General features: G+C 44.0%; 1 protein-coding gene across 3 annotated transcripts in view; it reads left to right on the top strand.

Annotated features, from left to right (window-relative positions):
• PGAP1 (post-GPI attachment to proteins inositol deacylase 1) overlaps nt 1–23,404 on the top strand; it is a 1,346,394-nt gene that overhangs the window by 588,799 nt on the left and 734,191 nt on the right. For all 3 annotated transcript variants that reach the window (XM_063934105.1, XM_063934104.1, XM_063934106.1), the window contains one exon: nt 7,313–7,368. In XM_063934105.1, the coding sequence (XP_063790175.1) occupies nt 7,313–7,368 (56 nt within the window). The remainder of the gene's footprint in view (nt 1–7,312; nt 7,369–23,404) is intronic.

Below are 23,404 nucleotides of genomic sequence, written 5' to 3'. Positions count from 1 at the left end.
ATTGCTAATAGGGCATTGGCAAGAGCTGGGCATAAACAGAGGCCAGTGAGTTCACATGTTGGGGCTATATCTATTTCTACAGTGAAACAAAACAGATCAATAAACCAAATAATGAAATTATTAAATAAATACATAGAATAAACAGTACTGTATACAAAGTGACTAAGATAAACAACAATCCCACACCCAGTTGAACTTATACCAGGTGCACTTTATAACTGACTATGCAATTTTCATGAAAATTATCATTAAGCAGTTCGTTGATTTATTTCAAAAAGATTGATAGATGATTGTTTTCATTCATTCCTCTTGGTGCTATCGTGTCCAATTTATGTATCCAAAGGCTTTCTCTTTCTCTAAGCAATAGGGCACGGTCACCACCTCGTGGCAATGGGGGTATTCAGTCGATCAGTTTGGACCTCAGGTCTGGTACTTGATGCCGTAAAGTCATAAAATGTCTGGCTACCGGCAAAGCGGCAGTCCCTGTAGTGATTGCCTGATGTATTGACGTTCTGTGGTTCGGCATCCTATCGCGAAACCTTCTGATAAAAAGATACCTTTATGGACACGCGTGGTAGAAATTATCTGTAAGTGTTACTCCAGAGAGAGATAAAGTAGTGGATCGTGTAACACTATGACGGATCATCCTCAGATTTATGTGTACTATGCAGTGCTAGTTCCTGGTTCCTTTTTTCTTTGTATATTCTATGGTCTAAGAGGTTTCTGGGTGTAACCTCTAATTTCTAGGAACAGGCAGCAGCTAGTAAGCGCAGGGCTGCTACCAATTTGCTTCTTTCCACGTTTCCACCCTTTGTTGCTAGACAAGTCTTTTATGCCCTGCAAGTCCGTAAGTATGTGGTGAACCGGACGAGCTCCCAACTGTTAAGTTTGTGTTATTTTTAGCGAAAGGCAATACCTTATGATATTAAAGTTTGGGCTGCTGCAGCCGCTTAATACAAACTGTAACCCCTGTAATGTGTATGCACGTTGCGTACATACACCGATACACTATGTGCACGGTACAGCGACATGTGTGGCTGTGTATACCCTTACACCCAAACAGGAATGGAATGCAACACCAGTAGTATATGTTATGTTGTGGTCCAATGCAGCAACAAATATTGACCAAAATGGGTATACAAAAAAATATGACAATATCACAGAGAATAACTTCAACCAATAGTACATACATTTGTTCGCCTGAGCCACCTTGATCCGGTCCTCAGTCAGTCTATCAAGATGACCTTCAGAGAATTAGACTGGGCCCGGTCAGGAGGCCTTGCTTTTATACAATTGTCCAAAACACAGTACAAAGGAAACTGTAAGCTTATCCATAGGTCAAGGGGCAGGTCATTTACAGTACGTGAGGGGTCATAAGTTGGTTTGAATAGGTGGGCGATGCTCAGTCCAGGTGTACTTGCAGGTGTCCTCCACTGGGTTCCCGCCGAATATCACGAGTACAATAATTACAGTATGGTATGAATATTGTATTCCTGCGCATATCTATGCGCAGGAGCATGCTATAATCTGCAAACTGCAATCGGAATGTAGCCCTTGAAATACTGTACATTTGGATACCAAACACTATGTTCTAACCTAGTTCTGCCCCCTCACATCCTGTAAAGCTGCATATCTCTATTCTATTTCTTGTAACTTGCTGGTGTGGTGTGTGTAGACTATGTGTACATTCTGCACTATGTGGATAAAATATCAGATATGTCTTTGTGGCTTTTCTATGCAAATGCATATGCTACCGTATTTACTCATACCACGCGCTAATACGCTGGGCTTCACGAGCCAATGTACGCAGTGTGTGGGTATGTACACGCACAACAGAACAAGTACATGCACGGAGGCCACTCTGTGTGGTGTTTGCTCGTGTTGGATGTGAGTATAATATTTTTGACTTAGACACCTGATATTTAGACTAGCAAATGTCTTATATTTTCAGACCAACTGGAATGCATCGTCTAGTATAGGAGGACTATTGTCAAAGATAGTCACACATTGTCCCCTGAAAGTACCATGAATAACGCAACACACATCCTAAATAAATCCCAGTCCCCCATGACACACAAGCAGCTTATGCTGATTTAAATAATATGTGGCATGGCATACCTTATTATGTTACAGTGTTTGGCAGAAATACACTGTAGCATAACAGTTTGTATGCAGATACTCTTACTGTTACACACATTATATAGGGATGCTGTATATAATTTTAAACAGCATGAGCTGCTTCTGCATCCTATTCACATAGTTTTGTTTCTGAAACGAAATGTTGTGAATAGGAAGCATACACAGCTCCTGCTGTTTAAAATGGTATGCAACATGCCTATATTCCGTGTGTAATAGCATCTGTATCTGCATACAAAATTTTATGCTACAGTGTATTCCAGCCAAACACTGTAACATAATTAGGTATGCTGACACAGTCTCTGTTACACACAGAATATATTCATGCCACATATTTAAATCAGCATAAGCAGTTTGCATAAGCTGCTTGTCCTAATACATTAATTTGTGTATCAGACACATTTTCCTGTGCAAAAATGACATGTACACTACATAGACTATTTTTATAGATCAAAGTTTGTTTATTCTGTATCAAAATGTACTGAAAATTGTTTATTTACTACAAATGTGATGTAAAAGTGTACTTATAATTGATTTCCAACATTTTCACATTTTTATAACCAGGGCTGTTTCTAGACAAGTTGGTAACCAGTGCAAACATTAAAAATGACCCCCTTCCCCCCATAGACTTTAAAAAATGCAGCCCCCCCATAGACATTAAAAAAACTATTTTCCACAAACGATTTCGGCACCATATTATCCACTTGCACCAGATTATGCTCCTGCACTGTATTATGCCCTACAATAAAGCTTCTAATTACTTTTAAATTACATGCTCGTTGCCAAGGGATTCATGCACTGGGAGTATTGCTCATTGCCAAGGGTTTCATGTGCTGGGTGTCATGCTCATTGTTAATGGTTTCATGTGCTGGGTGTCATGCTTGTTTTTCACGGGATTCATTTGCTGTGCGTCATGCTTGCTGCCAGGGGTTTCATGCTTTGGGATCCATGCTCGTTGCCAAGGATAATGCTCATTTTTAAGGGGTGTATATGCCCCCACCAGCGCTTCTATCCTGTTCCCCCTCCTCCCGGTCATAGTATTCCACTCAGGGGCTGAGATTCCAAAAATGGCGCAGTCACAACACAATCACTTCATTCTGTGAAACTCCACCCTTGAGCAGAGTACTATATACAATGGAGGAGCAGGACAGGGAGGTTCACAAAGTGCAGCGGTGGGCGTCCCATGCAATTGCACAGCTCGGCCACCGCTAGAAACAGCACTGTTCATTACCAACTCAACAACAAAAAAATTACCTCTAAATTCTTTGACAGTTTTTGAGCTGTATTGTGTCCAACTTGCAATATTAGACTCCATTACATTGGCCGAGCTGTATGCTTAACATCTGGATTCAACTTTTTATGGGGCTGACATAGTTTACATAGTTGATGAGGTTGAACAAGAAAAATAATCTATCCAGGTCCACCTGTATTGTAATCCTTACACTAATCTGAATGTAACTATAGTTTACTATATGTCCCGGATGAAGTTATGCTTATTTAGTCTAAATAACAACTATACTGTAATTCATGCTTTTTCTAAAATATACTTTCTTTAAATGCTGTACCCTTGGATATTTCTTTCAGTTAGGCATTTGTCTAATCCATTTTTAAACTTATTGACTGAGTCCACCATTATAACCTCTGGCAGAGAATTCCAAAACATTACTGCCCTTACTGTGAAGAAGCCTTTCATTCGTAAGGTATGAAATTTCATTTCCTCTAATCTCAGAGGGTGTCCTGTGCATATAATTTTCAATAAGCAAATTGCCCGATAGGTCCTTGTATTGCCCCTTTATATATTTGTAAATATTATTAATGTCCCCTCTTAGCCACCTCTTTTTGAGTGTAAACAAATCTAATCTAGTAAGCATTTCCTCATAGTCCAGTGCCTCTAGCCCGTTAATCAATTTGGTGGCTCACATTTGCACCCTTTCAAGATCCAATATATAGTACGGTGCGCATCCCTTGTTTCCATTCCCCATTTTATGCATGAAAATACCTTATTTTCCTTTGTTGCTACTTTTTTACATTGGGTACTGCTTCTAAGTATGTTATCAATGAGCACCCCCAAATCTTTTTCAACCACCATTTTCCCTAAATTTTCCCCATTTCATTTATAGGTTGCCTGATTATTTGTAGTCCCAAGGTGCATAACTTGAATTTTTTCTATATTGAACCTCATTCTCTATTTGTCTTCCCAAACTTCCAGTTTAAATAAGTTGTTCTGTAGAGACTCAACTTCCTTGTCTGAATTAATTATTTTACAAAGTTTAGTGTCAATCTGCAAAAATTGACACTATGCTTTCCAGACCTACTCCTAGGTTATTAATAAATATGTTAAACAATAGTGGCCCGAGTACGGACCCTGGCAATATTCCACTGAATACTGAGACCCAGTCGGAAAACATCCCATTAACCACCACTCACTGTTCCCTGTTATTCATCCAATTACTTATCCAAGTATAAGTAGTATTTCCTATTAAGTTAGCTTGACATGACCTGTCCCTCACAAAATCATGCTGGATCCTATTAATAACCTTGGAGATATCCTAGTATTCCTGTATGTTATCCTTTTTTTTACTTTCCTGTATTTTCCCCACTATAGATGTCAAACTTACCGGTCTATAGTTACTGGGATAAGTTTTAGTTCCCTATTTAAATATTGGGATTATCTCTGCCAGTCCTTCGGTATCATGCCTGATGTAATTATCTCATAAAAAATCAAATATCAAATATAATGTTCCTGCTATTTCTGAGTTAAGCTCCATAAGAATCCATGGGTAAAGCCCATCCGGACCAGGAGATTTATTTATCTTAATTTTATTTAGTCTATCCTGGACCTCTTCCTCATTTAACCAATTACTTATCAATGGGATGTTATCATAGCTTTTGTAGTGCACTACTCCTACCAACATGTCGCCACTCCAATGCCCTGGTCACTGCTTCCCATGCTCGAGTTCAAGACTTTGCCCGTGCTGCACCCCTTCAGTGGAACACACTCCCCCACTCCATTAGACTCTCTCTGACCTTGCAAAGCTTCAAACGGGCACTAAAAACCCACCTATTCATCAAAGCATACCCACCCGATGCATAGCCTAGTCCTGAGGCCGCTCCTCCATCCACCTGCCTCATGCCTTGAACATCTCAGCTTTGCTTGCATACTGCAATCAGGCTACCTTCCACTTGCTTGCACCTCATGTCATCTGTCTGTCGACTCTTCCCAGTAGATTGTTAGCTCTTCAGAGCAGGGCCCCCCTTCCTCTCTTTATCTAAGCCCTCTTCTCGACACATTTCACATGCAGCTCTCCTCTACTCAGCGATCATCTTTATCCACTTTTTCTCTTGCTGGTAAAGGCTCATCTCCATCTATGGCCAACAGCCCCTAGTAGTACAGTTACTACTCCCTCGCTACTTACATCTTAGCTGTACTATGTCTTGAGAATTGTGGTGCTCCTTGTTACCTGTACTATAGTTTTGTTATTTATTTACTGTAATGCTAAGTTTTGTCTCCCTGTACTGTCTTTTGTACAGCGCTGCAAAACACTTGTGGCGCCTCATAAATAAAATGTAATTATAATACAGGTTGAGTATCCCATATCCAAATATTCCGAAATACGGAATTTTTTGAATGAGAGTGAGATAGTGAAACCTTTGTTTTTTGATGGCTCAATGTACACAAACTTTGTTTAATACAAAGTTATTAAAAATATTGTATTAAATGACCTTCAGGCTGTGTGTATAAAGTGTATATGAAACATAAATGAATTGTGTGCATGTACACACACTTTGTTTAATGCACAAAGTTATAAAAAATATTCTCTAAAATGACCTTCAGGCTGTGTGTATAAGGAGTATATGTAATATAAATGCATTCTGTGCTTAGACTTGGGTCCCATCACCATGATATCTCATTATGGTATGCAATTATTCCAAAATACGGAAAAATCCGATATCCAAAATACCTCTGGTCCCAAGCATTTTGGATAAGGGATACTCAACCTCTAATAATCTCTAGTAAACACTGATGAAAAAAAGGTTCAATAAATCTGCTTTATCTCGTCCTTTAATGGTCCTAAATTCTCCTTTTTTAACATTTTACCGTTTATATACTTAAAAACTTTTTAGGGTTTGTTAATACTCTTCTTGGTGATTTGCTTTTCGTTTTATATTTCAGCTGTTCTGTTTTCTTTTTTGTATTTTTTGTTACATTCCTTTTAGTACTGGAATTATCCCTCCTTCCCATCTGATTTAAATGCGTTGAAAGCACACCTCTTATTAATCAATTGTTCCTTAACCTTCTTGGTAAGCCACAGTGGTTTGGATTTGATAATCCTACATTTGCTGCACATAGGAATGAACATACACTATGAGAGTACTTATTGAGCATAATTTTAAAAGCATCCCACATTTCAGCATTGTTCTTGCGATGGAACAAAACATCCCAGTCACTGTCCTTTATTGCTTTTTTCAGCATGTTGAAATTAGCTTTTCTAAAGTTAAAAGTCTTAGTTGGACCTTTTATAGTGTTGTTTTTGAAATCTAATATTGAATGTGACCATATTATGGTCACTATTTCTCTCTACTTTAGAGCCAAAAGCGTCCGACGAATCTGGTTAGTGGCCACTAAAATATTAGCCTACTTCGCAAAATGCAGATGTTTGTTTCTATAGCCACAAACATCTGACATTTTGCCATTATCGGCTCTCATTACAGCCTGGCCCATGTCCCTACCTACATGTAAGTAACCTTGTGGAAATATTACCTGTCGTCCTCGGGAATGGGAAGTCTTCACTTAATTTTTAACCTACTGATTATTGTGAAAGCGAAAACAAATATGATTTTATAAAGCTTGTCCACTTCAGATATATTTGGCTGTCGAGGTCTATTTTTGTTTTATTGTCTGCTTGCATTTTAGCATTACTGGGGTAAATTTACTAAAGTGTGGGTTTACAGAAGTGGATATATTGCTTATAGCAACCAATCAGAGTCTAGCTATTATTTTCTATAAGGTGCTAGATAAATTATAAGTAGAATCTGGTTGTTGTTGGCAACATTTCCACTTTTTTAAACCTACACTTTAGTAAATACACCCACTGGTTTTGCTTAAATATCTAAAAAAATAAAAATAAATGAATACACCTTTTTATTGTTAATGTGGCATATGTTTCTTTTCTAGAGTCGGCATCACTGAATTATGTCAAAACAACAAAATGGGGACACACAGTTATCAATGTAAGTTTATCCGAGTTCATAGATAACTGTTTACAGAGAATAAGTTAAAGCCTTCCACCCATTAAAATGGTGGACCAAATAAAAGTGAAATTGATCATGGAGGGAGAGGTTACAGCCTGCTGATAATTACGTAAAAATACACTTATCTGACTGTTTCACACTTGCTGAATATTGAGAGAGGGTGCTGTAGAGAGAGTGGGAGTAGGGGTAGGTTTTGGTGAGGCAGTTGCCATTTAGATCAACCTTATACCTCTTATTCAAAATGAAATGGATTTTCTATCATTTCTTTTCTTTTCCACTTACTAACCAGATAGCTAGAAAAGAACAAGGGTTGTCCCATGCATATCATTGCACACAAGTTCAAAAGGGCCACTAATATGCCAGTTTCGGTAAGAACACTACAAAGGAAGACCCATGCACTTGGATATTATGGGTGAGCAGCTGCTAATAAACCTCCAATCACAAAGAAGAATGCAATAGAAAAAGTACAACCTCACTTTCTGTGCTCCAAATGTCCCCTTGATTGTATAGTTCTTGCCAAGATATTGGTTTCACATGGAACAAAAAGACATAAATCACAATATAGTGTAATATTGTCTATATGAAATAGTTCTTCCCACTGTGTGGGGTGGAAGAATAAGTGATGGTGAAAAATCCCAGAAAGAGTTCCAACGTCCACCTTCTTATAGGATCACCCAAAGTGATGTCATGCCAACGGAACAGGGAATTCGTACATGTATGCTTACTTGTATAAGCGAAGTAGAAAACACATAAAGATTTCTTTAGAGATGTGGACTTTCTTCTTTAACCAATGCACTCAGAATGAGTATCACTCATGTGCGTGAATAAAAAAATTAAAAGGGAGCCAATTAGGGCAAAGCTTAACCCCTTTTTCTCTATCGTCCTAGTGGATGCTGGGGTTCCTGAAAGGACCATGGGGAATAGCGGCTCCGCAGGAGACAGGGCACAAAAAGTAAAGCTTTAGGATCAGGTGGTGTGCACTGGCTCCTCCCCCTATGACCCTCCTCCAAGCCTCAGTTAGATTTTTGTGCCCGGCCGAGAAGGGTGCAATCTAGGTGGCTCTCCTAAAGAGCTGCTTAGAAAAGTTTAGCTTAGGTTTTTTATTTTACAGTGAGTCCTGCTGGCAACAGGATCACTGCAACGAGGGACTTAGGGGAGAAGAAGTGAACTCACCTGCGTGCAGGATGGATTGGCTTCTTTGGCTACTGGACATTAGCTCCAGAGGGACGATCACAGGTACAGCCTGGATGGTCACCGGAGCCTCGCCGCCGGCCCCCTTGCAGATGCTGAAACGAGAAGAGGTCCAGAATCGGCGGCAGAAGACTCCTCAGTCTTCTTAAGGTAGCGCACAGCACTGCAGCTGTGCGCCATTTCCTCTCAGCACACTTCACACGGCAGTCACTGAGGGTGCAGGGCGCTGGGAGGGGGGCGCCCTGGGAGGCAAATGAAAACCTTTTTTGGCTAAAAATACCTCACATATAGCCTCCGGGGGCTATATGGAGATATTTAACCCCTGCCAGAATCCATTAAAGAGCGGGAGACGAGCCCGCCGAAAAAGGTGCGGGGCCTATCTCCTCAGCACACAGCGCCATTTTCCCTCACAGAAAGGCTGGAGGGAAGGCTCCCAGGCTCTCCCCTGCACTGCACTACAGAAACAGGGTTAAAACAGAGAGGGGGGGCACTAATTTGGCGTTAGAAATATATAAAAGATGCTATAAGGGAAAACACTTATATAAGGTTGTCCCTATATAATTATAGCGTTTTTGGTGTGTGCTGGCAAACTCTCCCTCTGTCTCTCCAAAGGGCTAGTGGGTCCTGTCCTCTATCAGAGCATTCCCTGTGTGTGTGCTGTGTGTCGGTACGTGTGTGTCGACATGTATGAGGACGATGTTGGTGAGGAGGCGGAGCAATTGCCTGTAATGGTGATGTCACTCTCTAGGGAGTCGACACCGGAATGGATGGCTTATTTAGGGAATTACGTGATAATGTCAACACGCTGCAAGGTCGGTTGACGACATGAGACGGCCGACAAACAATTAGTACCGGTCCAGACGTCTCAGAAACACCGTCAGGGGTTTTAAAACGCCCGTTTACTTTAGTCGGTCGACACAGACACGGACACTGAATCCAGTGTCGACGGTGAATAAACAAACGTATTCCTTATTAGGGCCACACGTTAAGGGCAATGAAGGAGGTGTTACATATTTCTGATACTACAAGTACCACAAAAGAGGGTATTATGTGGGATGTGAAAAAACTACCGTAGTTTTTCCTGAATCAGATAAATTAAATGAAGTGTGTGATGATGCGTGGGTTCCCCCCGATAGAAAATTATGGGCGGTATACCCTTTCCCGCCAGAAGTTAGGGCGCGTTGGGAAACACCCCTTAGGGTGGATAAGGCGCTCACACGCTTATCAATGGCGGTACCGTCTATAGATAGGGCCGTCCTCAAGGAGCCAGCTGACAGGAGGCTGGAAAATATCATAAAAAGTATATACACACATACTGGTGTTATACTGCGACCAGCGATCGCCTCAGCCTGGATGTGCAGAGCTGGGGTGGCTTGGTCGGATTCCCTGACTAAAAATATTGATACCCTTGACAGGGACAGTATTTTATTGACTATAGAGCATTTAAAGGATGCATTTTCTATATATGCGAGATGCACAGAGGGATATTTGCACTCTGGCATCAAGAGTAAGTGCGATGTCCATATCTGCCAGAAGATGTTTATGGACACGACAGTGGTCAGGTGATGCAGATTCCAAACGGCACAAAGGTGTATTGCCGTATAAAGGAAGAGGAGTTATTTGGGGTCGGTCCATCGGACCTGGTGGCCACGGCAACTGCTGGAAAATCCACCGTTTTTACCCTAAGTCACATCTCTGCAGAAAAAGACACCGTCTTTTCAGCCTCAGTCCTTTCGTCCCTATAAGAGTCATATCTGCCCAGGGATAGAGGAAAGGGAAGAAGACTGCAGCAGGCAGCCCATTCCCAGGAACAGAAGCGTTCCACCGCTTCTGCCAAGCTCTCAGCATGACGCTGGGACCGTACAGGACCCCTGGATCCTACATGTAGTATCCCAGGGGTACAGATTGGAATGTCGAGACGTTTCCCCTTCGCAGGCTCCTGAAGTCTGGTTTACCAAGGTCTCCCTCCGACAAGGAGGCAGTATGGGAAACAATTCACAAGCTGTATTCCCAGCAGGTGATAATCAAATTACCCCTCCTACAACAAGAAAAGGGGTATTATTCCACATTATATTGTGGTACTGAAGCCAGAAGGCTAGGTGAGACCTATTCTAAATCTAAAAAAATTTGAACACTTACAAAGGTTCAAATCAAGATGGAGTCACTCAGAGCAGTGATAACGAACCAGGAAGAAGGGGACTATATTGTGTCCCGAGACATCAGGGATGCTTACCTCCATGTCCAAAATTTGCCCTTCTCACTAAGGGTACCTCAGGTTCGTGGTACAGAACTGTCACTATCAGTTTCAGACGCTGCCGTTTGGATTGTCCACGGCACCCCGGGTCTTTACCAAGGTAATGGCCGAAATATTGATTCTTCTTCGAAGAAAAGGCGTCTTAATTATCCCTTACTTGGACGATCTCCTGATAAGGGCAAAGTCCAGGGAACAGTTGGAGGTCGGAGTAGCACTATCTCGGATACTGCTACAACAGCACGGGTGGATTCTAAATATTCCAAAATCGCAGCTGATCCCGACGACAAGTCTGCTGTGCCTAGGGATGATTCTGGACACAGTCCAGAAAAAGGTGTTTCTCCCGGAAGAGAAAGCCAGGGAGTTATCCGAGCTAGTCAGGAACCTCCTAAAATCAGTGCATCATTGCACAAGGGTCCTGGTAAAGATGGTGACTTCCTACGAAGCAATTCCATTCGGCAGATTTCACGCAAGAATTTTTCAGTGGGATCTGCTGGACAAATGGTCCGGATCGCATCTTCAGATGCATCAGCGGATAACCCTATATCCAAGGACAAGGGTGTCTCTCCTGTGGTGGTTACAGAGTGCTCATCTTCTAGAGGGCCGCAGATTCGGCATTCAGGATTGGATGCTGGTGACCACGGAGGCCAGCCCGAGAGGCTGGGGAGCAGTCACACAAGGAAAAAATTTCCAGGGAGTGTGATCAAGTCTGGAGACTTTTCTCCACATAAATATACTGCAGCTAAGGGTAAATTTATAATACTCTAAGCTTAGCAAGACCTCTGCTTCAAGGTCAGCCGGTATTGATCCAGTGGGAAAAACATCACGGCAGTCGCCCACGTAAATAGACAGGGCGGCACAAGAAGCAGGAGGGCAATGGCAAAAACTGCAAGGACTTTTCGCTGGGCGGAAAATCATGTGATAGCACTGTCAGCAGTGTTTCATTCCGGGAATGGAAACTGGGAAGCAGACTTCCTCAGCAGGCACGACCTCCACCCGGCAGAGTGGAAACTTCATCGGGAAGTTTTCCACATGATTGTAAACCGTTGGGAAATACCAAAGGTGGACATGATGGCGTCCCGTCTGAAATTGCGCCAGGTTAAGAGACCCTCAGGCAATAGCTGTGGACGTTCTGGTAACACCATGGATGTACCAGTCGGTGTATGTGTTCCATCCTCTGCTTCTCATACCTAAGGTACTGAGACTTATAAGACGTAGAGGAGTAAGAACTATACTCATGGCTCCGGATTGGCCAAGAAGGACTTGGTACCCGGAACTTCAAGAGATGCTCACAGAGGACTTATGGCCTCTGCCGCTAAGAAGGGACTTGTTTCAGCAAGTACCATGTCTGTTCCAAGACTTACCGCAGCTGCGTTTGACGGCATGGCGGTTGAACGCCGGATCCTAAGGGAAAAAGGCATTCCGGAAGAGGTCATTCCTACCCTGGTCAAAGCCAAAAAGGAGGTGACCGCACAACATTATCACCACATGTGGCAAAAATATGTTGCGTGGTGTGAGGCCAGAAAGGCCCCACGAAGAAATTTCAACTCGGTCGATTCCTGCATTTCCTGCAAACAGGAGTGTCTATGGGCCTCAAATTGGGGTCCATTAAGGTTCAAATTTCGGCCCTGTCGATTTTCTTCCAGAAAGAAGTGGCTTCAGTTCCTGAAGTCCAGAAGTTTGTCAAGGGAGTATTGCATATACAACCCCCTTTTGTGCCTCCAGTGGCACTGTGGGATCTCAACGTAGTTCTGGGATTCCTCAAATCACATTGGTTTAAAACCAGTCAAATCTGTGGATTTGAAGCATCTCACATGAAAAGTGACCATGCTCTTGGCCCTGGCCTGGACCTGGCGAGTATCAAATTGGTGGTTTTTTTCTCAAAAAAGCCCATATCTGGTTGTCCATTTGGACAGGGCAGAGCTGCGGACTCGTCCCCAGTTCTCTCCCTAAGGTGGTGTCAGTGTTTCACCTGAACCAGCTTATTTTGGTGCCTTGCGCCTACTAGGGACTTGGAGGACTCCAGGTTGCTAGATGTTGTCAGGGCCCTGTAAATATAGGTTCCAGGACGGCTGGAGTCTGGAAAACTGACTTGCTGTTATCCTGTATGCACCCAACAAACTGGGTGCTCTTGCTTCTAAGCAGACTATTGCTAGTTGGATGTGTAATACAATTCAGCTTGCACATTCTGTGGCAGGCCTGCCACAGCCAAAATATGTAAATGCCCATTCCACAAGGAAGGTGGGCTTATCTTGGGCGGCTGCCCGAGGGGTCTCGGCTTTACAACTTTGCCGAGCGGCTATTTAGTCAGGGGCAAACACGTTGGTAAAATCCTACAAATTTGATACCCTGGCTAAGGAGGACCTGGAGTTCTCTCATTCGGTGCTGCAGAGTCATCCGCACTCTCCCGCCCGTTTGGGAGCTTTGGTATTATCCCCATGGTCCTTTCAGGAACCCCAGCATCCACTAGGACGATAGAGAAAATAAGAATTTACTTACCGATAATTCTATTTCTCGGAGTCCGTAGTGGATGCTGGGCGCCCATCCCAAGTGCGGATTATCTGCAATACTTGTACATAGTTACAAAAATCGGGTTATTATTGTTGTGAGCCATCTTTTCAGAGGCTCCGCTGTTATCATACTGTTAACTGGGTTCAGATCACAGGTTGTACAGTGTGATTGGTGTGGCTGGTATGAGTCTTACCCGGGATTCAAAATCCTTCCTTATTGTGTACGCTCGTCCGGGCACAGTATCCTAACTGAGGCTTGGAGGAGGGTCATAGGGGGAGGAGCCAGTGCACACCACCTGATCCTAAAGCTTTACTTTTTGTGCCCTGTCTCCTGCGGAGCCGCTATTCCCCATGGTCCTTTCAGGAACCCCAGCATCCACTACGGACTCCGAGAAATAGAATTATCGGTAAGTAAATTCTTATTTTCTTTGACGTCCTAAGTGGATGCTGGGACTCCGTAAGGACCATGGGGAATAGCGGCTCCACAGGAGACTGGGCACAACTAAAGAAAGCTTTAGGACTACCTAGTGTGCGCTGGCTCCTCCCACTATGACCCTCCTCCAGACCTAATTTAGAATCTTGTGCCCGGCTGAGCTGGATGCACACTAGGGGCTCTCCTGAGCTCCTAGAAAGAAAGTATATTTTAGGTTTTTTTTTTACAGTGAGATCTGCTGGCAGCAGACTCACTGCAGCGAGGGACTAAGGGGAGAAGAAGCGAACCTACCTGACTGGAGATAGTTTGGGCTTCTTAGGCTACTGGACACCATTAGCTCCAGAGGGATTGAACACAGGACCCGACCTCGATCGTTCGGTCCCGGAGCCGCGCCGCCGTCCCCCTTACAGAGCCAGAAGCAAGAAGTGGTCCGGAAAATCGGCGGCAGAAGACCTCGGTCTTCAACAAGGTAGCGCACAGCACTGCAGCTGTGCGCCATTGCTCCTCATGCACCCCTCACACCCCGGTCACTGATGGGTGCAGGGCGCTGGGGGGGGGGGGGGGGGCGCCCTGAGCAGCAATATAAACACCTTGGCTGGCAAATCGTCACAATATATAGTCCCAGGGCTATATATGTAATAAATTACCCCTGCCAGTATCCATGAAAAAAGCGGGAGAAAAGTCAGCCGAGAAAGGGGCGGGGCTATCTCCCTCAGCACACTGGCGCCATTTTTTCTTCACAGTGCAGCTGGAAGACAGCTCCCCAGGCTCTCCCCTGTAGTTTTCAGTCTCAAAGGGTTAAAAAGAGATGGGGGGCACTAAATGTAGGCGCAATATGTGTATACAAGCAGCTATTGGGGGAAAAATCACTCAGTTATAGTGTTAATCCCTGCATTATATAGCGCTCTGGTGTGTGCTGGCATACTCTCTCTCTGTCTCCCCAAAGGACTTTGTGGGGTCCTGTCCTCAGTCAGAGCATTCCCTGTGTGTGTGCGGTGTGTCGGTACGGCTGTGTCGACATGTTGGATGAGGAAGGTTACGTGGAGGCGGAGCAGAGGCGGATAAATGGGATGTCGCCCCCTGTGGGGCCGACACCAGAGTGGATGGATAGGTGGAAGGTATTAACCGACAATGTCAACTCCTTACATAAAATGCTGGATGACGTAACGGCTGTGGGACAGCCGGCTTCTCAGCCCGCGCCTGCCCAGGCGTCTCAAAGGCCAGCAGGTGCTCAAAAAACGCCCGTTACCTTAGATGGTAGACACAGATGTCGACACGGAGTCTGACTCCAGTGTCGACGAGGTTGAGACATATACACAATCCACTAGGAACATCCGTTGCATGATCTCGGCAATGAAAAATGTGTTACACATTTCTGACATGAACCCAAGTACCACATAAAAGGGGTTTTATGTTTGGGGAGAAAAAGCAGCCAGTGTTTTGTTCCCCCATCAGATGAGTGAATGAAGTGTGTAAAGGAGCGTGGGTTCCCCCGATAAGAAACTGGTAATTTCTAAAAAGTTACTGCTGGCGTACCCTTTCCCGCCAGAGGATAGGTCACGTTGGAAGATATCCCCTAGGGTGGATAAGGCGCTCACACGTTTGTCAAAAAAGGTGGCACTGCCGTCTTAGGATACGGCCACTTTGAAGGAGCCTGCTGATAAAAAGCAGGAGGCTATCCTGAAGTCTGTATATACACACTCAGGTACTATACTGAGACCTGCAATTGCCTCAGCATGAATAGTGCTGCTGCAGCGTGGTCTGATACCCTGTCAGATAATATTAATACCCTAGACAGGGATAATATTTTGCTAACATAGAGCATATTAAAGACGTCGTCTTATATATGAGGGATGCACAGAGGGATATTTGCCGGCTGGCATCCAGAATTAATGCAATGTCCATTCTGCCAGGAGGGTATTAGAGACCCGGCAGTGGACAGGTGATGCTGACTTTAAAATGCACAAAGGCACATGGAGATTCTGCCTTATAAGGGTGAGGAATTGTTTGGGGATGGTCTCTGGGTCCTCGTATCCACAGCAACAGCTGGGATGAAAAATTTTTACCTCAGGTTTCCTCACAGCCTAAGAAAGCACCGTATTTTCTGGTACAGTCCTTTCGGCTTCAGAAAAGCAAGCGGGTCAAAGGTGCTTCCTTTCTGCACAGAGACAAGAGAAGAAGGAAAAAGCTGCGTCTCGGGAACTTCAGGGACCAGTGGGCTTGTCCACAGGTGGATCCCTAGGTTCTGCAAGTAGTATCACAGGGATACAAGCTGGAGTTCGAGGCGACTCCCCCTCGCCATTACCTCACATCAGCCTTGCCTGCTGCCCTCGGAGAAAGGGAGGTAGTACTGGCGGCAATTCACAAGCTGTACTTCTAGCAGGTGAAATCAAGGTACCCCTCCTTCAACAAGGCCGGGGTTACTATTCCAAAATGTTTGTGGTACCGAAACCAGACGGTTCGGTGAGACCCATTCTAAAATTGAAATCCTTGAACACTTATATACGAAGGTTCAAGTTCAAAATGGAATCGCTCAGGGCGATTATTGCAAGCCTGGATAATTTCATGGTATCACTGGACATCAAGGATGCTTACCTGCATGTCCCTATTTACCCTCCTCACCAGGAGTACCTCAAAATTGTGGTACAGGATTGTCATTACCAATTCCAGACGTTGCCGTTGGTCTGGCCCCGGCACCGAGGGTATTTACCAAGGTAATGGCCGAAATAATTATCCCGTACTTGGACGATCTCCTTATAAAGGCGAGGTCCAGGGAGCAGTTGTTCGACGGAGTAGCACTATCTCGGGAAGTGCTACAACAGCACGGCTGGATTCTGAATATTCCAAAGTCGCAGCTGGTTCCTACGACGCGTCTACTGTTCCTGGGTATGGTTCTGGACACAGAACAAAAAAAAAAAAAAAGTTTCTCCCGGAGGAGAAGTCCAAGGAGTTGTCGTCTCTAGACAGAGACCTCCTAATACAAATACAGGTGTCGGTGCATCAATGCACGTGAGCCCTGGGAAAGATGGTAGCTTCTTACGAAGAAATTCCATTCGCCAGGTCCCATGCAAGGATCTTCCAGTGGGATCTGTTGGACAAGTGGTCCGGGTCGCATCTTCAGATGCATCGGCGGATAACCCTGTCTCCAAGGGCCATGGTGTCGCTGTTGTGGTGGCTGCAGAGTGCTCATCTTCTAGAGGGCCGCAGATTCGGCATACAGGACTGGGTCCTGGTGACCACGGATGCCAGCCTTCGAGGCTGGGGGGCAGTCACACAGGAAAGAAACTTCCAAGGACTATGGACAAGTCAGGAGACTTCCATACACAAAAATATTCTGGAACTAAGGGCCATTTACAATGCCCTAAGTCAGGCTAGACCCCTGCTTCAACACCGGCCGGTGCTGATCCAGTCAGACAACATCACGGCGGTCGCTCATGTAAACCGACAGGGCGGCACAAGAAGCAGGATGGCGATGGCAGAAGCCACAAGGATTCTCCGATGGGCGGAAAATCATGTGTTAGCACTGTCAGCAGTGTTCATTCCCGGAGTGGACAACTGGGAAGCAGACTTTCTCAGCAGACACGACCTCCACCCGGGAGAGTGGGGACTTCATCCAGAAGTCTTCCAAATGATTGTACACCGTTGGGAAAGGCCACAGGTGGACATGATGGCGTCCCGCCTCAACAAAAAGCTAAAAAGATATTGCGCCAGGTCAAGGGACCCTCAGGCGATAGCTGTGGATGCTCTGGTAACACCGTGGGTGTACCAGTCGGTGTATATGTTCCCTTCTCTGCCTCTCATACCCAGGGTAATGAGAATAATAAGGAGGAGAGGAGTAAGAACTATACTCATTGTTCCGGATTGGCCAAGAAGAGCTTGGTACCCAGAACTCCAAGAAATGATCTCAGAGGACCCATGGCCTCTGCCGCTCAGACAGGACCTGCTGCAGCAGGGGGCCTGTCTGTTCCAAGACGTACCGCGGCTGCGTTTGACGGCATGGCGGTTGAACGCCGGATCCTGAAGGAAAAGGGCATTCCGGAGGAAGTTATCCCTACGCTTATTAAAGCTAGGAAAGAAGTGAACGCAAACCATTATCACCGCATATGGCGGAAATATGTTGCGTGCTGTGAGGCCAGGAAGGCCCCAACGGAGGAATTTCAGCTAGATCGATTTCTGCGCTTCCTACAGTCAGGGGTGACTATGGGCCTAAAATTCGGTTCCATTAAGGTCCAGATTTCGGCTCTATCGATTTTCTTCCAAAATAAAACTGACTTCACTGCCTGAAGTTCAGACTTTTGTTAAGGGAGTGCTGCATAGTCGGCCCCCGTTTGTGCCTCCAGTGGCACCGTGGGATCTCAACGTGGTGTTGGATTTCCTGAAGTCGCATTGGGTTGAGCCACTTAAATCCGTGGAGCTAAAATACCTCACGTGGAAAGTGGTCATGCTGTTGGCCTTGGCGTCGGCCAGGCGTGTATCAGAATTAGCGGCTTTATCATGCAAAAGCCCTTATCTAATTTTTTTATATGGATAGGGCGGAATTGAGGACTCGTTCCCAATTCCTTCCTAAGGTGGTATCAGTTTTTCATGTGAACCAACCTATTGTGGTGCCTGCGGCTAATTGGGACTTGGAGGATTCCAAGTTACTGGACGTAGTCAGGGCCCTGAAAAATATATGTTTCCAGGACGGCTGGAGTCAGGAAAACTGACTCACTATTTATCCTGTATGCACCCAACAAGCTGGGTGCTCCTGCTTCTAAGCAGACTATTGCTCGCTGGATCTGTAGCACGATTCAACTTGCACATTCTGCGGCTGGACTGCTGCACCCTAAATCTGTAAAAGCCCATTCCACGAGGAAAGGGGCTCTTCTTTGGCGGCTGCCCGAGGGGTCTCGGCTTTACAAATTTGCCGAGCTGTTACTTGGTCGGGTTCAAACACTTTTGCAAGAGTCTACAAGTTTGATCCCCTGGCTGAGGAGGACCTAGAGTTTGCTCATTCGGTGCTGCAGAGTCATCCGCACTCTTCCGCCCGTTTGGGAGCTTTGGTATAATCCCCATGGTCCTTACGGAGTCCCAGCATCCACTTAGGACGTCAGAGAAAATAAGATTTTACTCACCGGTAAATCTATTTCTCGTAGTCCGTAGTGGATGCTGGGCGCCCATCCCAAGTGCGGATTGTCTGCAATACTTGTATATAGTTATTGCCTAACTAAAGGGTTATTGTTGAGCCATCTGTTGAGAGGCTCAGTTACATTTCATACTGTTAACTGGGTATAGTATCACGAGTTATACGGTGTGATTGGTGTGGCTGGTATGAGTCTTACCCGGGATTCAAAATCCTTCCTTATTGTGTCAGCTCTTCCGGGCACAGTATCCTAACTGAGGTCTGGAGGAGGGTCATAGTGGGAGGAGCCAGTGCACACCAGGTAGTCCTAAAGCTTTCTTTAGTTGTGCCCAGTCTCCTGCGGAGCCGCTATTCCCCATGGTCCTTACGGAGTCCCAGCATCCACTACGGACTACGAGAAATAGATTTACCGGTGAGTAAAATCTTATTATTTAAGAATAAAATACACATAAATGACCAGCCACACCATGGAAGAAAACTTGAGATGGAACCAGCTGACAAATATGACCCGGGTATCAATATGTCATAAGTTTTCATTCATGTGTATGCCAGGGTAAAAACATCAAATAGGCACTGTATCAATGCGTTTCGACGCTCACCGGCGTCTTTATCAAGATTTGACAGTGTATGTGACTATAAAAATACAGATATATAATAATATCAATCCAATTGCACTTATCACCATTTCAAATGGAATTACCACAGAAATTGAACAATCCTAACATAAGTATGAAGACATGTAACACACCACTGATGTACAGCCTCTTCTATATTATCAGCTGAATGAGAGGTTAAAGATCTAATATTCCATAAATAACATAGGTATAAGTGGGTAGGAAATCTTGTCAGCCAATACACCACAATCTACTGTAAAATTGCCACAGAAATTGAACAATCCTAACATAAGTATGAAGACATGTAACATACCACTGATGTGCAGCCTCTCCTGTATTGTCAGCTGAATAAGAGGTTAAAGATCTAATATTCCTTAAATATCATGGGTATAAGTGGGGGGAATCCTATAAGCCAATCCACTACAGTCCATTATAATGGACATCCAGACTGACCAATTATATAGGCCATCTTTATTAGAACATTTTGCATATTTAGCGCCAAAGTTGAATCTGTGACGTTCCGTCCTATCTCCATAGTTACATATCAACTTCCGGTCACAGAGTCATCTACTGACAAACAACAATCCCCGGCATATACACGCCCCCTGCGTCTAATCCCCGTGACTCAACATCAGGCCGGCGACGCAGTGCGCGTCACAGTGCGCGTCACCCAACAGCCGCGTCACGTGATCGTGTTCCGTGACACTTCACAACAAGGACCTGTCATGATGCGCATCTTCACCATGGTTACCCGCTGGGCCCGTGACACAATACGCGTCACCGGATAGCCGCGTCACGTGATGACAATCCGTGTCTTATTGTAACAAAGACCTGGCATGTGGATAGGATGTAGTATATCCAATGTTTCCCTTCAGTTTTAGTCTATCTCCAAGTGATTAGTAAATATTATAGATGGATTAGCTGACTGGTTACATGTAATGATCGAATGCCCACTACAAAGATGGCGGCCGCTAATAAAGAATAATAACTATGATATATAATTTGCCCTTTTGTATTATACAGGTTGAGTATCCCTTATCCAAAACGCTTGGGACCAGGGGTATTTTGGATATCGGATTTTTCCGTATTTTGGAATAATTGCATACCATAATGAGATATCATGGCAATGGGACCTAAATCTAAGCCATAATGCATTTATGTTTCATATACACCTTATACACACAGCCTGAAGGTCATTTAATACAATATTTTTAATAACTTTGTGTATTAAACAAAGTTTGTATACATTGAGCAATCAAAAAACAAAGGTTTCCCTTTCTCACTCTCACTCAAGAAAGTTCGTATTTCGGAATATTCCGTATTTCGGAATATTTGGATATGGGATACTCAACCTGTATCAGGCCACCCAATGATCCTAATGACAATATTACAGGTTAGGGTGACTTTGCAGATAATATATTCCCTAAAATAAATGAAACACAAGGATATGGTGAACCTAAACAGGTCACAGGAACAACCTAATTTCAAAATCGTGGTTTAGGCCATGAGGTTTCAAACTATTGAATTCATATATGTTCCTCATTTCGGCCTTAGCCAACCTGTTGTCCCTATCTCTTGTTCTCCAATTGTTTTTTATCCATTTATTTGCGCAAAACCTTTTTATACCTTTTAAGGACATGTCGTGTTTTTCTTTAAAATGCATGGAAAAGGGATGATTACTGTTCCCATTGATAATATTCCGAACATGCTCGGCTCACCGGATTTTGACCTGTCGTTTGGTCTTCCCAATATATAGTAAATTGCATTTGAATACAATCCCATATATGACATAATCTGTGTGGCAGGTGATAAATTCATCTATTTTAATAGTTTTCTTTTCCCAAGTGAAATTGGTTACTTTAGATTCAGTACTGGGACAGGCTTTACATAAACTACAATCTCCACACCGATAAAAACCTTTGTTTCTCGGGAGAAATCTTTTGCCGTCCATATGTAGTGAACTGGACACGAGACTGTTCTTAATGTTAGGTGCCCTTTTATATGTAAACTTCGGTCTTTCAGGTAGTACCTTCTTTAGAATCTCATCCTTCAAAAGGATATTCCAATTATTTCTGACAATACCCTCTATCTTTTTGTATTGTTTATTGAATTGAGTAGATACTTGAAAATTTGTGGTCTTATTATTTTTCTCATGGGTGCATTTCAATAATGTTAATCTATCAACCCTTTCGACTTCTTCCGATATTTCAGACAATTTCCAACCAAATAGGTAAATGATTGCTATCTAAGGGTATGTAAGTATTACAATCTGTAGGTTTTACGTAATTACTGGTGGTCAAACATCCATCCACTATCTCTATATTTAAATCTAGGAAGTGGATGGCAAAACAACTGCTCTCAAAAGACAAGTGAATGTTCAAGGAGTTATTATGAGATACTGACAGAATTATTGGAGATCAGACTCCTCCCCCTTCCAAATAAAAATAATATCGTCGATGTACCGCCACCACCTCACCAGGTTCGCGCTCCAGCCATGACCTGTCCACACATGGGACTCCTCCCACCTGGACATGAATAAATTGGCATAGCTGGGCGCGAACCTGGTGCCCATGGCGGTACCGACTGATTGTTTATAGAAAGATCCATCAAAATTAAAATAATTATTCTTAAGGATGAATGATATTTGGAAGCGGGATGAGTCTGATCTCCAAGAATTCTGTCAGTATCTCAATAATAACTCCTTGAACATTCACTTGTCTTTTGAGAGCAGTCGTTCTGCCATCCACTTCCTAGATTTAAATATAGAGATAGAGGATGGATGTTTGACCACCAGCAATTACGTAAAACCTACAGATTGTAATACTTACATACCCTTAGATAGCAATCATTTACCTATTTGTCTGGAAAATGTACCCAAAGGTCAACTACTTAGGTTGCGGAGGGATTGCTCCAACAACCAAACATATAAGGACCAAGCTTCAACCATGTTAACAAACTTTGCAGAAAAGGGTTATGAAATTGCGAACTTGTCTGAAATATCGGAAGAAGTCGAAAGGGTTAATAGATTAACATTATTGAAATGCACCCATGAGAAAAATAATAAGACCACAAATTTTCAAGTATCATAATTCAATAAACAATACAAAAATATAGAGGGTATTTGTCACGATCCGGGTATCTGGACGCCATATTTTACCTTTCAGGTGTCTCCTAAGGCTGTCCCAGCGTCCTAAGCCCGGTTCCCAGCTGTAATGCAAGCATTTACGTCATGTCTCATCTCTGCTGATCCGTGGATATTGTTCTTCTAATGCCCGGCCGACTGGCATGGTGTCACCTGCCGGTGGGGCCTCGGGCATCATCTCCATATTCCTAATGCATACAGGGTATGTGGCACTCCTCACCTACTGTGGCCGCGGCCGTCCATACTGAAGGTTGAGACGCAAGTCGGCGTTCTCTATATTCACCGCCGCCATTACAGAGGAATCTCCATGTGGTGATACAAACAAGCTTTCCCTCCACTGGCCGATATGGGCGCAGCCATCTTAGTTCCAGTCACATGATCCTGACCTCCAATCCATATGTCAAAGTCGAAAAATATCATGATGCATATGCCTCGTACTAACCCCGCATGCACACGCGCGCTGCTCGTGCACTCAGTCCCCCGTGCGTACACATCCCGCAGGTTGCGTAAGCGACGCACCAACGTCTCGTGCGCATGGAGATGTGTATTTACGGCGGAGTTTGTGAGCGTCTAGCGTGCGACTCGATCGTAGCATATTTAACCCATATAGTGTGTTTTATAGTTAATATTCCCCTACACAATGTCAGCGAGTATGTTTAGTTTAAACTGTTCTTGGACAGAGAGATTCCTCTTTGCATGATAGGAAGGGTCAGATAAAGGTTGAAAGGTGGTGTCTAGTATCCAGCTGTAGG

The sequence above is a fragment of the Pseudophryne corroboree genome, chromosome 7 (assembly GCF_028390025.1).
Source record: "Pseudophryne corroboree isolate aPseCor3 chromosome 7, aPseCor3.hap2, whole genome shotgun sequence".
In the NCBI taxonomy this organism is placed as follows: Eukaryota; Metazoa; Chordata; class Amphibia; order Anura; family Myobatrachidae; genus Pseudophryne; species Pseudophryne corroboree.
Note: the sequence above shows the minus strand (reverse complement) of the source record. Positions and strands in the feature narration are given on the sequence as shown.